Genomic DNA, 13,490 nt, shown 5'->3' on the forward strand with positions numbered 1-13,490 from the left:
TTATATGATTCGCTCTTAGCCGTCACATGCATGGACCTACTCCTCATCACGACTGAGTGGAAGAGGAGTTTAGCGAGCCTGGCATGATTTCTTATCACCTGTTTCCCGCACCAGCTCAACTAAGCTGGTAGCTCATAGATGCGCCAATATGGCCTGAACTCTTCGAAAAAAATCATTGCACATACCGTCAGTACTGTGTTCATGCCGCAGTACAGATAGGTCCAGCTCGAGATCGCTATATTGTTGGAACCTCATGGTGCCAACTAATAAATAAATGCCATTGTTGCCGATGGGTGGGCCGGTCCGGTGATCTGAGCCCACACAGTGCAAAAGGTTGATTGGAACTCATGATCCTGCTCTGGAAACCCCAATTGGAGCCAAGGTTCTACTCGGCAAAACCAAGTCATTTCCACGCTATAAATGTGCCAGATAAAGAGCTCACCATTTGCAAGTACACTCTTGTACATGTTGCCTTCCTTTCCACTCTTACAATTCGTTGGTGTATTACGCCTGCAGACAGTTATGTACACTAGCTTCATCTTAATCCTTGCTGCGTTAGTTGCAACTTCCCTGGCACATATGGATCTCATCAGTCCATGCCCGCGCTATAACGCTAACGGAATTGCTTGCCCCGAGCTGCCACCTGGCTGTACAAGCGACTACAACGAAAATTCGCCCATTGCCTCCAACGGCAACATCCTACAGCCGTCTCTGCAAATACAAGACACCATGGCCAACTCCAGCTGCCTACTTGGGTTGCTGGCCAGGACGTCACAGTCCAGTTTGAGCAACATGGATCGGCACATGGTGGTGGCCACTGTGAATTCTCATTGTCTTATGATGGAGGTACAAACTTTGTCGTCATCCACCAGGTGATGGGTCACTGCTTCTACGACAGCAGCAACCGTGAGATTAGAAACTACACATTCACCCTTCCTGTGGATGCACCAGGGTCAGACTCGGTGCATTTTCTCATGGACATGGGTCAATGCCATCGGCAACCGAGAGTTTTACCAGAACTGCGCTGACATTGCCATCACAGGAGAATCTCCGTCTCTTAGTGGAAAGGCGATGACGATCCTCAATTACCCTGGATATCCTACAGTTCCCGAATTCATGGGCAACTTCAACACGGGGGATGGAGTACTACCAGAACGCAACCACGATTACTGTCTATCCATGAACTTCTACCAAAGAGTGGTAGCAGTACTGTCCTCGCAACATAACAGATTGAAAACTATGGATCCTAGATTGCCAACCACTATAGCCATAATTAAATTATTTTGGTATCAAATTAGTGTAAAGCGAAACTTCACTGCACTAAAATATCTAAATTAGCAATCAGGCTGTCAGTCAGTGGTTAAATCGTTGGGGAAATGAGTTGGTTATATCGAATATATGGGAACAATAATAACTTATCATTCCTGCCGGAAAATTGACTGAGGGGAAGAAGGAAGGCCTGTTGTTCTGTCCTGGTCAGCTTGTAGGTATGCCCCTGCGTTATGTAATCTTATTCGCGTTTTCCATCGGCCTTGTCCTATGGTGGTGGCGCCAAGGGGGACTCCCGGACCCGCCCCCCGCAATGGTCAACCATATACAACAATCATCACGATGTTAAGAATAAAAACTAAGCGATTTGTTTCCTTCAGTATATCTATTTATTACCTCTTTAGCGACCAGGGTTGACACAGTAGCTGCTTGGTGGTAGTTGCAACACGAATATATCATGCCCAGCTGCAGTAGACGTTGGCGCCGCTCTGGACACAGACAGTACCAGCAGCACATGCCTGGGTACCGCTCCAGGCTCCGTTAAGGCACACCTGGTAGCCAGACTTGTCAGCCGTGCACTGGTAGGTGTTGCTCGAGCACGAGCCACCTCCCGAGGTCGAGGTGGTAGCAGGAGGAGGCAGAAGGTAGTTGACGTGGTGACAGGAGGGGTCACAGTCGTGGTTGTCGAGGGAGCAGGAGCAGAGGATGTAGTACGGGTGGTTGAGGTGGTCGAGGTAGTCGAGCCACCACCTGAGCCATTGTAGCCAGGACCCGACACCGTCACCTGAGTACCATTGTTGTAGTACTGGATACCGGTGTTATAATTACCCAGGAACTCTGGGATAGTAGGATATCCAGGATAATTGGCGATAGTCATCTGCTTGCCAGTGAAAGACCCAGCACCACCGACAATTGCGATATCAGCACAGTTCATGTAGTACTCGCGGTTGCCGGATGCATTGACCCATGTCCATGCAAACACAGCCTTGTTAGATCCAGGCAGGTTGGCAGGCAACTCAACATTGAAGTCCAACACAGACGGAGTATCAGTATTTGCAGGACCGCTGTAGAAGCAGTACTTGAGCACCTGCTTCAGCACAACAAAGGTCTTCCCACCATCGTACGAGATTGAGAACTCACAGTGACCTCCACTGTGGCCATTTCCAGGTGAGAACTTGACAGGGACAGTTGATCCTGCGGTCCAAGTGGCCACAGGGTTGTCATACGGTTTGGTATGCTTGCAGATAGGGCTGACCGCGGTTCCCTCACTTCCGATGGAGGTGGTCATGTCGTAGTCAACCTGCTCTCCAGCAGGTGGCTTCGGACAACCACTATCTGGGCAGTAGCGCGCGTACGGCTGGATGAACGTCATGTGCGCGGCGGCAGCGGTGGCAAGAGCAATAATGGACGAGATCTTGAGCAGCATTTTGCTATAAAAAATTATTCCGTGAAGTAGTGGTGTAGCGGGGTTAGGACCAGCCTAAAATGGAGGGGTAAGTATAGCGCGTATTAAAGGAGGAGCGTAGGGAGCTATGAGTGAGGAGTTCCTTTGTGGTTGTCCATGAGAGCCGGTATTTATAGTACGGATTGAGCTGTACTGACAGCCTCCAGGATAAAGAAGCAACTTGAAGAGTACAAACTGCAGCTCCCCTTCGGCCACTAAGGTTGAATGTTTCACCAAAACCATTTCCTGTTTGAAAGTTGGCAATAGCGAATTGTGTCGCGGCCTTTAGTTAATAAATGGCGTCGGTTTATTCGGGACTACATGCCAGACCACATAGAAGTGCAAAAAAGAAAGAAATCGTGATCTACAGACGGGCTGATATACGGGCCATGAACGTGCTTAACGGAGGTCACGATGTTGTTGACGAGTGGGAAAATAGTCCGCTAGCGGAGTGACTAGAAGGCAGTGGAAATCACCACCATGTGGCAGGCACCACATGGCTGGAAAATCTGAGTGAATTCTCCTGAGGCAAATATGCACAAGGTGTGGATTTGCTTAGAAACAAGCATGGTTTTCGCGCTTTTAAACCGGAGATGGCCGGTGTCAGGGTCAAAACCGGTACTCGAACCTGTTGATGTCAACACAACACATTTGGGAATCTGCACCATGATGAGTGATACTGGATGCGTTGCCAATTTAATCAATTTCTCAGCGAGTTAGCCTACATACAGCTAATTCCAGGTATACTTGGGTGCAATTTTGCATATGCGATGCCACCCAACGTCCTTATCCACATCTTTACAGCAAGTGCCTGCCGAGCAATGTTACGCATTAGTTTTCCAGTGAGCAGGGATTTTGGCAGCTAAATACCAGTACATAGGCAACTTTTGCTGCATGGTATATGGTTGACGTTGTTGGCATTCAGGGTCTGGAGTCCTCTGCGCCACCATGAGCAAGGCCGAAATGCGCAGGTACAAAGACCCAGGCAGACGATCAGCCTCCTTGTTCCCCTCAGTCATACTTTTGAGGGGTTGTTTCTTCGTATACTGGATAACCATTTATTCCCTAGGTTAACAGGCGTTGTCAGCATTGGTATCCTTCGTACATCGGCTCATCATCGGACAGGTTTCGGACAAGTGTATTTAACAAGCGTATTCATGAAACCATGTCAACTTCTAGGACATTTTCTTTAGCAAGCATCGACTAGAGCACTGATTTTAGATGCGGTTGCAGGATACAGCGGTGCCGTACTGCACGCATCTAGTGCCGTAGTCGCATGGGCGTCCTGGCAGCCACTGGCCATCAAGGCAGTAGCTGTAGTTGATTCCGTCAGCAGCACACTTCATGTAGCCATCGAAGCACTCGGCAGAGGCGGACGAGGTCTGTACGTTTTGGCTGCTTGCCTCACTGAGTGTGGAAGCAAACGGTGCGGCAATGGCAGCAGCACAAAGTGAGGCAAGCGAAAGGGACTTGGCAAATAGCATTTTGTAGAGCAGGAGGGAGGCACAAGGAGATGGGGTGAGAATATACGGGGCGATGAAGTGGGGAGGGGTGTGGGCATTGGGTAAATGATAAGGAGAATTGTGATTGAGCGGGAATGTGAGATCACTCGTTCTCGTTTATGTGCCAAGCAGCACCGTAATGAACAGATCTTTGCAGTGTGGTGTGCCCCCAAAAATAGAGCACCTTGTCCTTACCCCCTTTTCAGATGTGGGAAACCATGCGGTCTGCAACCTTTGCCGGCCGCGTGGGTCGGTGAGGTTATTTATAGCGGCGATCGCCCTTCGGGGTTGGAAATTAGGAGAGGCGGGCTGGTCCCACAAAGACTAGGTAAGTGGCTTTGCATGGCCTTGCTAATCCCGGCATGGCGATGGCGATCAGATGCCTCAGCAGATTAATTGCCCAACGAGCTGTGTTTGGGCCGTCATTTGAAGTGTATCTCGGCGTACTCTCTGCTGCTTTTCCCGCACAAAACTAACGCATGGCCAGTCTACAGCACTAGCACCCAGGTAGAAAGAGTGTGTGGATATCGTAGCAAGCACTGGCGCCCGACTGCTCAGCACCAAGAATAAAAGCTACGAGAGGAGAAAAAGAATGTTGCCTGGCAACACGAGGGTGATAAGACGGCCAGGATATTTGTTTGAGTATGGGGCAGTGCAGAATTGCATGTAGCGTGTTCTGCAATAGCTGCTTCCAGGTTGCAAATGGCAGGATGGGTATTGCGGACAATCTCCAAAAAAAACCCTTCCATTTGATAGTCAACATTGCCACCCATGAGTCAGACATATGTTATATATTCATCACATCTGGCAGACATTGGTAGTGCAAGCAATGGGGCACGCATTGGTGGACAATCAGTATCGAGAGCAATGGTGAGCGAAACTACTAGTAAGCCTGCGTATTGGATGGCTGCATGTACGCGGGTGCAGAGGACGTGGGAGCTGCAGGGCCTTGGACTGGGGCTGTGGGAACCACAGTACCCAGGGGTGTAGTTGCAGGAGCCGAGGCACCTTGGACTGCGGACATGGGGGTTGCAGAGTCCTGAGCTGGAGAAGAAATCGAGGAACCTTGGCCGAACGAAGGGACTGGAGCACCTTGGGATGGCAGAGACTGATCCATTGAACTTTGGGCTGGGGATGGCTGGCCTGGTGAAGCCGGAGCAGTTGAGCCGGTAGCCGGGTTTGGGCTGGTGTAATTACCAGTGGTCCCAGTTCCTGAACCACCACTGGGACCGACAGTGATTTGCTTTGCGCCGCTGTAAAGATCAATTCCTGTATCGTAGTTGCCGTTGAACTCGGGGATGCTCGGATAGCCTGGATAGTTGGCAATGGTCATCTCCTTCCCGGTGTACGACGACGACGATCCACCCTTGATGGCCACATCAGCGCAGTTCATATAGAACTCGCGGTTTCCCGAGGCATTGACCCAGGACCACGAGAACACAGCCTTGTCGGAGCTCGGCAGATCCTGAGGCAAAGTGAATGTGTAGCTCATAACAGACGCCGTGTTCGTTAGTCCTGAGGGCTTGGATCCAATAAACATGTAGCGCAGCACCTCATGAAGCACAGCAAATGTCTGGCCGCTGTCATACGAGATTGAGAACTGGCCATGTCCCCCAGAGTGTGCCGCGATGTTTTCATGGAAGCTGACGGTAACAGACTGACCAGCAGTCCAGGTTGCCGACGGCGAGCCAAAGGGAGTGGTATACTTGCAGAGCGGTTTCTTTTCGCCTAGCGTCATGGAGCTGATTGGAGCGTTGATGCCACTATCGGCTGACTGGCCAGCAGGAATCGGTGGGCAGTCCTGACCGAACGGCGAGTAGCGTGGGCATGGGAACTTGAGTGATGCGTGGGCTGCAGTGGAAGCAGCAAATACAGCAACAGCAGCGACACAGGTAAAGAGCCTCATGCTTGCAGGTGGGCGTTAGAAGAATGAACAGAAGGTTGTCGTTAAAAGTGTATGCTATGCACGACCAGCGTACAGAGGAAAGGATGCGGGAGAGATGGTGAGCCAACAGGTGTAGACCTTGGACCACCGCTTGCTTTTATGGACTGAGATGAGCCGTGGCTTTGAGCCCACAGAGTCGAATGGGATGCTGCAAAGAGAGCGGGTTGCCAGAGCGAATCGGATCCAGCTCCTGCGTGGCGGACAATGTGGGTGATGCTCGCCTTTGCGAATGATGGGCTCATTGCAGCGCCGTTCGCGAATGTGGACAGATCACTCGGCCTCTTTTGCAGCAGCTTGCCTGCTCTGCGCTTGGCGCATTTTCCCTTTACCAGGACGACAGAGAATAGCGGCGTGGATCCCGAGGAAAATCAAGCGTGATGTAAGGACAATGCCGCTAACTATGCTGACCCTTCACATGCGCCCACCACAAAGACGCTTTGTTAAAAAGAGGTAGTGGGCAATTAGAATACACCTAGAATAGCCTTATTGCTACCCCTGGAGCAGATTGTGCGTCGGATCCATTGGGAGACTTGGTATCCGGCGTCTGCAAATCAGCCCCACTGGTATGGAAACTGGTTCAGCGAGTTGTATTTGGCAGCAGGTGGTCCTTGTAGGTCTATATGGCGTTGGGCGCAGGGGTCAAGGTTTACCATACCAACCACTCTTTGAACCGCATTCGCTACAACACAATATAGATATAAGCACTGTATTCATAGTAATATTCATCTAATGGTGTATATATGCTCGCTGCGCTTTGCCGATCCCTAAGCCCACCCGCAGGTGACGCTGCCACCAGAGCTCTTGCACTTTGTTCCAGCAGCGCAAGGCACTTCCGCATTCCACTTTCCGTACAGGCAAACCTTGTAGCCAGAGTTCCCAGAAGTGCACTCCATTGCGCCGTGGGTGCATGACCCAGAATCGGCAGTGCCGGTCTCAGCAGCATCAGGGATGGACGGCGCGGAGCTCTGCGGAATCTCGTCATCACCATCCTTAGCTGTACCATTGCTGTCGGGGATGCTGTTGTCAGCGGCCGTGTCATCGCTGGCATTGGCTGCAGTGCTGTCGCCGGTGTCGGCATTCTCTCCGATTTCATCACCTGTGCTTCCCTCCGTACCAGTAGTACCCATGGTATCGGAATCAGCAGCAGAAGAGCCATCGTTTGCAGGCTCATCAGCACCAGCAGCATCATTTCCCTCGGCAGCAGTATCGTTCTTGCCAGTTGTATCATCGCCACCATTGGAAGAGCTGGACTCATCAGCCGCGGAGTCATCGTTTGCAGGCGAATCGTCGCTGTCAGGAAGCTTAGACTTGCCACCCTTTTGATTCTTGCTGGAGCTAGTCGTGTCGTCGTCACTGTTGGTAGAATCGCTCTTGTCAACAGCCGAGCCATCGTTTGCAGGCAAATCGTCGCTCTCAGGAGTGTCAGATCTGACACCCCTTTGGCTCTTGCCTGAGCCCTTCGGGGAAATGGTAATCTTGGGAGCGTTCTTGTACAGCTCAATGCCAGTGTCGTAGTTGCCATTGAACTCCGCCATAGCAGGGTATCCAGGATAATTGACAACGGTCATCTTCTTTCCAGTGTACGACTTGGATTTTCCGCCCTTGATTGCAATATCGGCGCAGTTCATGTAGAACTCCCGGTTCCCTGATGCGTTGGCCCACGTCCAGGCAAACACCGCCTTGTCGGAGCTTGGCAAGCTAGCCGGCAGCTTGAATGTGTAGCTCATAACCGATGCGGTGTTCGTCAGGCCAGAGGGCTTCGATCCGACAAACATGTACCGCAGAACCTCGTGGATGACAGCAAATGTCTTTCCGTTATCATAGGAGATCGAGAACTGGCCGTGGCCGCCCGAGTGCGCAGCAATGTTATCGTGGAACTTTACGGTCACCGACTGGCCAGCAGTCCAGGTCGCCGACGGCTTGGAAAACGGTGTTGTGTACTTGCAGAATGGCTGCTTTTCTCCCAGCGTCATCGAGCTGATTGGCGCGTTGATGCTGCTATCGACCGACTGGCCGGATGGAACAGCAGGGCAACCCTCGCCAAAGGGCGAGTAGCGAGGGCACGGGTACTTGAGCGATGCATGGGCCGCGACGCTCGATGCAAGGGCAAGGAGAGAAGCGATAGAGATGATGGTTGTCTTCATGGTTGAGTAACGTAAAGCGGTGATGAATGGAGTTTATGCACGGGCCAGCGTGTAATGCTAAGAGTTTGACTAGTGTACAAGTGTGATGTAATGAGGGATGGATGCAGGTAATGCCGACTGATGTGATGCACGATGCTGGGTGGGTGGGCACCCCGGTCTTATATAAGCCCGCCAGCTACCCATCTTGCCGCAATCTAGGCCAGCAGCGCTAGGGGCTACAAAGGATCCTTTAGCAGTCCCACTATTAAAAGCGACCACTCATGCCTGCGCGTTGCCAATCACTTGGAATTAATAGACTGAGTGGATCATCATTTCATCACTCCCGACTGCTGCCAAGTGCAGAAAACCCATGCCAATCTCTGGGCAACACGCTATTATTAGACACTAGCCAAACCAAATAGGAAATTGCGCATCCATCTTGGCTGGCGTTGAAGCGCGAAAGAGCTTATCACCGACTCGCATACAGGTGCGCCAAAACACCGCCTTTTCGATGCAGGTGGATAGGTGGATAGGTGGATAGGTGGATATCCACAAGTATCCAATAATAGCTTTGTGCCAAGCACATGCGCCATGCTGGGAATCCACCTTTCAGGATACCCTCGATTGCGTTTTCAAGAATACTCATTGCTCTCGCTGCAGACTGATTGTCATAGCACTTCTGAAAAATCCTAGTATATCACTGAACGGCTGGATATGACGTACCGTGTTACAAACCATGCTGGCAAGCCCCCACATGAGAGGGCTCAGGAGGCAATGCACAAAAAATAACAGAGGCAATCAAGTGAAAAAAAAAAAAAAAACTCCTCTATGGTACCGGAATAAGCAGTGCCGCTGAACACTCATGGATAGACAGTAACTGTGGTTGCGTTCTGGTAGTACTCCATCCCCGTGTTGAAGTTGCCCATGAACTCGGGAACTGTAGGATATCCAGGGTAATTGAGGATCGTCATCGCCTTCCCACTAAGAGACGGAGATGCCCCTGTGATGGCAATGTCAGCGCAGTTCTGGTAAAACTCTCGGTTGCCGATGGCATTGACCCATGTCCATGAGAAAATCACCGAGTCTGACCCTGGTGCATCAGTAGGCGATTTAAATACGCATTTGATAAAGCCACTGCAACCTCAATAGGTGGTGATTGCTTAGTAGCATAGATCATTCTTGTTAGCACCTGGTGGATTACAGCAAATATGTTCCCTTAGATGGCAAAAATTGTATTTGAGTTAAAAGTGGGGCAATGTATTCTAAGTAGTAGATAGTGTGCCTACGCAAGAAACATGCTGGTAAACGAGATTAAACTTAGCGGACAATAGGATAACTACAACTGAGGACTATATTCGATATCACTGGAAATGCATAGATGTACACAGCTTGAAATGTAGGGCGCTGCCACCTAGCCCCACATCAAATAAGCAAACAGTGGGTGTACTTGCAAGGCGTATCTAGAGGTGAACCTTCAAGCCTTAGCATAACGCTGCTTAGGTAATATGAGCGTATGATCCAATGCCAGTATCTTGATAGTGATATATGCTCATGTTGTTGCGCGCCAACCACGGCTGTCTCCGATGTCGATGTGTCAGCTGACTCAGGTGAGGGCAAGCTGGGTGCTAGAAGCCCTGTTGCAGCGTACACAATGTAGGCAGGATCAAGCCTCCAATGAGTTGCACAAACGACCGCATTGGCGGTACATCTGTGCAGCTCGTCTTTTTTCTCACTTTTCTTTAGAATTAAAAATCACTTTTTCAAATATCCACATTTGACCAACACGATGATGTGGAATGCCGGTGGTAGAGATAGGAGTATTACAATGTAACGGACTACTATTGGCCGTTTTCATATTGATAACGTCTATTCAAGGTTGAACACTTCAACACCAATGCCTGCAACAAGCATCTTTGTTCCACCATCATGCTCCAAGACGCTCATACATGAGGGGTCAGCGACCTGCGTGTATGCCATGTTCTCCATGGCAATCTCCAGCGAGTACTCGTTATACTTCCATAATGCCAGACGCTGGTCAGTGGAGACCGAGCAGATCCTGCCTGTACCGACAAATTGAACCTGTTGGACAGATGATGAATGAGCAGTAGCATAGGCTTCCGACGAGCTCGTTGGCGCTGTCGTTTGTTGTGACGAAAACTCAAGGCGTGTCAGTGCAACGGCATTATCATCGCCTCCCGTAGCTACAAACAGCGCACTGCTACTAGCAGAAACCTGCACATCCAGAGTATTGACGCCTGACTGGTGCACACCCTGGCAAACACATAGTGGGTGCATAACCACCGTGTTGTGTCTGTCTGTGGCGCCTTCAGTGACAAATTCCGTAACATCCCAGACAGTGAGCTGGCCACTCGTTGCGCCTGTAACTAAAAGTGTCTGGCTGGAGTTCGGTAACTTTGCGTGGCCAGTAGACAAAACACAGTGTGTTCTAGTGTCGGCTGCATTCTCAGCAACACATATGAACTTGTGCTGGGCAACATCCAGCTGCCACACCTTGACAGCCCCATCCGAATAGACGGCGGCGGTAGTAACATACGATAATGACTGGCTAACGATAGTGATGTCCATGATGCGCGGATCGCTATCCATTTCACGCACCGGTGCCAACGCCCATTCGACAGCAGATGCAGTGGCCACACTATCACCGCTGAATGCAAGTTTCCAGCAGCGCAATTCGGAGCTTGCACCACCAGTAAAAACAAACTGCGAGTCACTCGTGAATGCAACACAGCGGATAGCCGACGAATGACGCTTCATCTCAACAAGGATCGCCAGGGAATTTCCAGCAATCGAGCAGACTCGCAAGAGTCCGTCCTCGCCACCGACAGCCGCAAGGACACAGCCTCTGACAACAGAAAGGGAAGCGCTGCGGATATCGACGGATGACACACCTTGCACAAGTTGGCCGCAGATGCTTTGACAGATCGGTAATACGTAGCTGAGCAACAACCGGCGCTTGACAAAAGCAACTGCGATACGCTGAGAATCGATGTGGACCTGCCACAGGTGGCCAGCACCGCCGCATACGACAGAGACAAGGGTGTCGCGGGATTTCAGATCAACCACCACTAGGCGCTTGCGGTAAAAAGTCACGCAGACCAATGCACCATCAGTTCTGATGATTTGCTCAATCCAGCCTGGCGTGATCTTCTCAAACGCAATTCGGCTGGCGACCACAGATGACAGCGAATGGCTCGGGCGGTTCTGAAGCGTCCCCGTGTAGAAATTTTGGTGCGTGGCTGCATCACCGCGGCGCACCTGATCGCTTGCTAGTGTAAAATGTGGAGTGGTAGCATTACCAGTCACAGCTACGCTGAGTTGCTGGAAAACACCGTCTCGCCCGCCGGTACTAATCGTGCATTTACAGTTGGTGCCAGTGGGTACAATTTGAATGGTCGAGACAGTGAATTTGCCGTGGGCATGTGGCCAGACAATAGCTGGCTTGAGCATAATTGCAGATAGCAGTTCGCCATTAGCGCGCCCGGCAACACTGGCATGAATAATGTCCGGTGGGAGGTCGTAAATGAGCAGCATTCCGTTCGTCGTGCCGATAGCAGCCCATCCTGCCCGCTCGTTGATATCGGCACTAGAGACGTAGACTGAGTCTGGCACATCGAATTGCGCACGCAACGACCATGACTGCTGGATGCTGTCAGTCTGCACGTGAGTCCAGATCACGGTATTGTCAGCATCCACCGTGACAAGGTTATATGAGCCAGCATCTAGCGAATTGGTGATGAAGAGCATTCGCACGATGCCGCAGTGCAGTCTTTCCACATGCACCGTGCATTGCGGCCCAAGCAAGGCGACCGAGCCGTCAGACATTCCAATTGCAATCAGATCGCCTTTCTCGGATTTCGTAGTCATCGAGTACCCAGCTAGACGTGGGTCTACAAACAGCGGCACTGGCAGCCACTGACTATTGCCGCAGTCATATTCAAGAACACGGCCTGAGTGAGTTGTGGCGATAACAGAGTTCCTGTCAGTCAGCGCGAATGCACGGATATGCTCGTTCTTCACACATGCCTGGCCCGCCATGTACGCAGTTGCAGGTGGCAAGCTGATGGCAATAAGCATATCGTCCGACTCGACAAACCGGCCTTCGACGTTATCCAGCGGCCACACCAACAAAGAGCCATCACCGCCGCCGCTGGCCACTAGAGTCTGGCTCGGATTGGCAGCAAGTGCCCAAACATTCTTTTTGCACTGTCTGCGGCAGCCCACAGGTCTATTGTCTTGCCTGCGGTCCCACACGCGACATGTTCCATCCTCGGACGCACTGATTAGGTAGTTTTCAAGTATCAGACACTTCCAGACCCGCGCCTGATGGCCGTATATGACAGTGGCGGTCTGGGATGCCGCATCCCAGAGGCGCACAGACCGGTCATCTGAGACAGAAGCCACGGTCTGTGCAGCTGCACCGAAGCTGACTGAAAAAACAACGCCCTCGTGGCCTACCAGACGAGTAGAAACAGGGCAGTCTGCTAGGACCGGGCGCACCGGCGACACCCCATGTGAGAGTGGCTTCCAGAATAAAACCTGGTTGAAGACAGTGCCAGAAGCGACAATCAGTGAATCAAGGGTTGTGCCGAAAAAGGCGGCCGCGTAGAGAATGCAGTGTTCGGAGCACTGGGCAAAATGTACTAGCTCACCGGTTCCTGGCTGGTAGACACCGACCTGGTTGTGCGCAAATGCTAAAGCCACTAATGGCATGCCATTGTTGTCAGTAACCAAGTGGCCGGCCTTGATCCAGTCTTCAGTATCAAACACACCATCCACCATCAGCTCTGGAGTGCTTGAACAGCCCTGTGCGAAAGCGACATCGACGATAGCCCATGATTTGCCCCCGAACACCAGGATCTGCGAGCGCTCGCGGTCAGCGATGATTCCATAGATGCGCGCGTAGGGGAAGACTTCGGCAACAGCAAGACAGCGGCTGGATCGGACATCAAATAGAGTAAGACAGCCGCCGTTGCTCGCCAAAAGCAGGTCATCGGAGAGAAATTCAAGCGCAGTCACTGGCAGGCGGCGCACTACAGACGGTATAGGTTGACGCGACATCTGCTGTATCGAAATGAGCAAGTAAAAAGGAATGGAGAAGAAAAGAAAAAGACAGTATCTGCGATCGAGAAGGCAAGGACGAGTGCTTTTACAGCCAGATCAGGAATCATCAGATCACCTCGAGGTTT

The 13,490-nt window shown here is 51.3% G+C and overlaps 5 protein-coding genes across 5 annotated transcripts; 1 reads left to right on the forward strand and 4 right to left on the reverse strand.

Moving 5' to 3' along the window:
- Nucleotides 1–466: 466 nt before the first annotated feature.
- Nucleotides 467–1,143, forward strand: DL89DRAFT_270951 (uncharacterized protein; the record flags this gene model as incomplete). The annotated part of the gene is given in 3 exon segments (XM_040888851.1): nucleotides 467–649; nucleotides 706–938; nucleotides 958–1,143. Coding segments are annotated over 3 exon segments (489 nt in total), but the record flags the coding sequence as incomplete, so codon positions are not given.
- Nucleotides 1,144–2,161: 1,018 nt separating this feature from the next.
- DL89DRAFT_207678 (uncharacterized protein) lies at nucleotides 2,162–2,584 on the reverse strand (the record flags this gene model as incomplete). Its single annotated transcript, XM_040884123.1, has 1 exon — nucleotides 2,162–2,584. A coding segment is annotated over one exon (423 nt), but the record flags the coding sequence as incomplete, so codon positions are not given.
- A 2,483-nt stretch (nucleotides 2,585–5,067) lies between these two features.
- Nucleotides 5,068–6,243, reverse strand: DL89DRAFT_114581 (uncharacterized protein). Its single transcript, XM_040883151.1, has one exon. The coding sequence runs from the start codon at nucleotides 6,119–6,121 to the stop codon at nucleotides 5,099–5,101; it is 1,023 nt and encodes a 340-aa protein (XP_040739617.1). The 5' UTR covers nucleotides 6,122–6,243; the 3' UTR covers nucleotides 5,068–5,098.
- Nucleotides 6,244–6,866: 623 nt separating this feature from the next.
- Nucleotides 6,867–8,412, reverse strand: DL89DRAFT_325682 (uncharacterized protein). Its single transcript, XM_040891531.1, has one exon. It carries the CDS (start codon nucleotides 8,302–8,304, stop codon nucleotides 6,925–6,927), a length of 1,380 nt encoding a protein of 459 aa, XP_040739618.1. The 5' UTR covers nucleotides 8,305–8,412; the 3' UTR covers nucleotides 6,867–6,924.
- A 731-nt stretch (nucleotides 8,413–9,143) lies between these two features.
- On the reverse strand, nucleotides 9,144–13,380 carry DL89DRAFT_325683 (WD40 repeat-like protein; the record flags this gene model as incomplete). The annotated part of the gene is made up of 4 exons (XM_040891532.1): nucleotides 11,667–13,380; nucleotides 11,299–11,570; nucleotides 10,176–11,115; nucleotides 9,144–9,373 (listed from the first exon to the last, which is right to left on the reverse strand). The coding sequence occupies exons 1-4, from the start codon at nucleotides 13,360–13,362 to the stop codon at nucleotides 9,144–9,146; spliced, it is 3,138 nt and encodes a 1,045-aa protein (XP_040739619.1). The 5' UTR covers nucleotides 13,363–13,380.
- Nucleotides 13,381–13,490: the final 110 nt, after the last annotated feature.

This window comes from Linderina pennispora (assembly GCF_002104995.1).
Source record: "Linderina pennispora strain ATCC 12442 chromosome Unknown DL89scaffold_30, whole genome shotgun sequence".
Classification (NCBI taxonomy): domain Eukaryota; kingdom Fungi; phylum Kickxellomycota; class Kickxellomycetes; order Kickxellales; family Kickxellaceae; genus Linderina; species Linderina pennispora.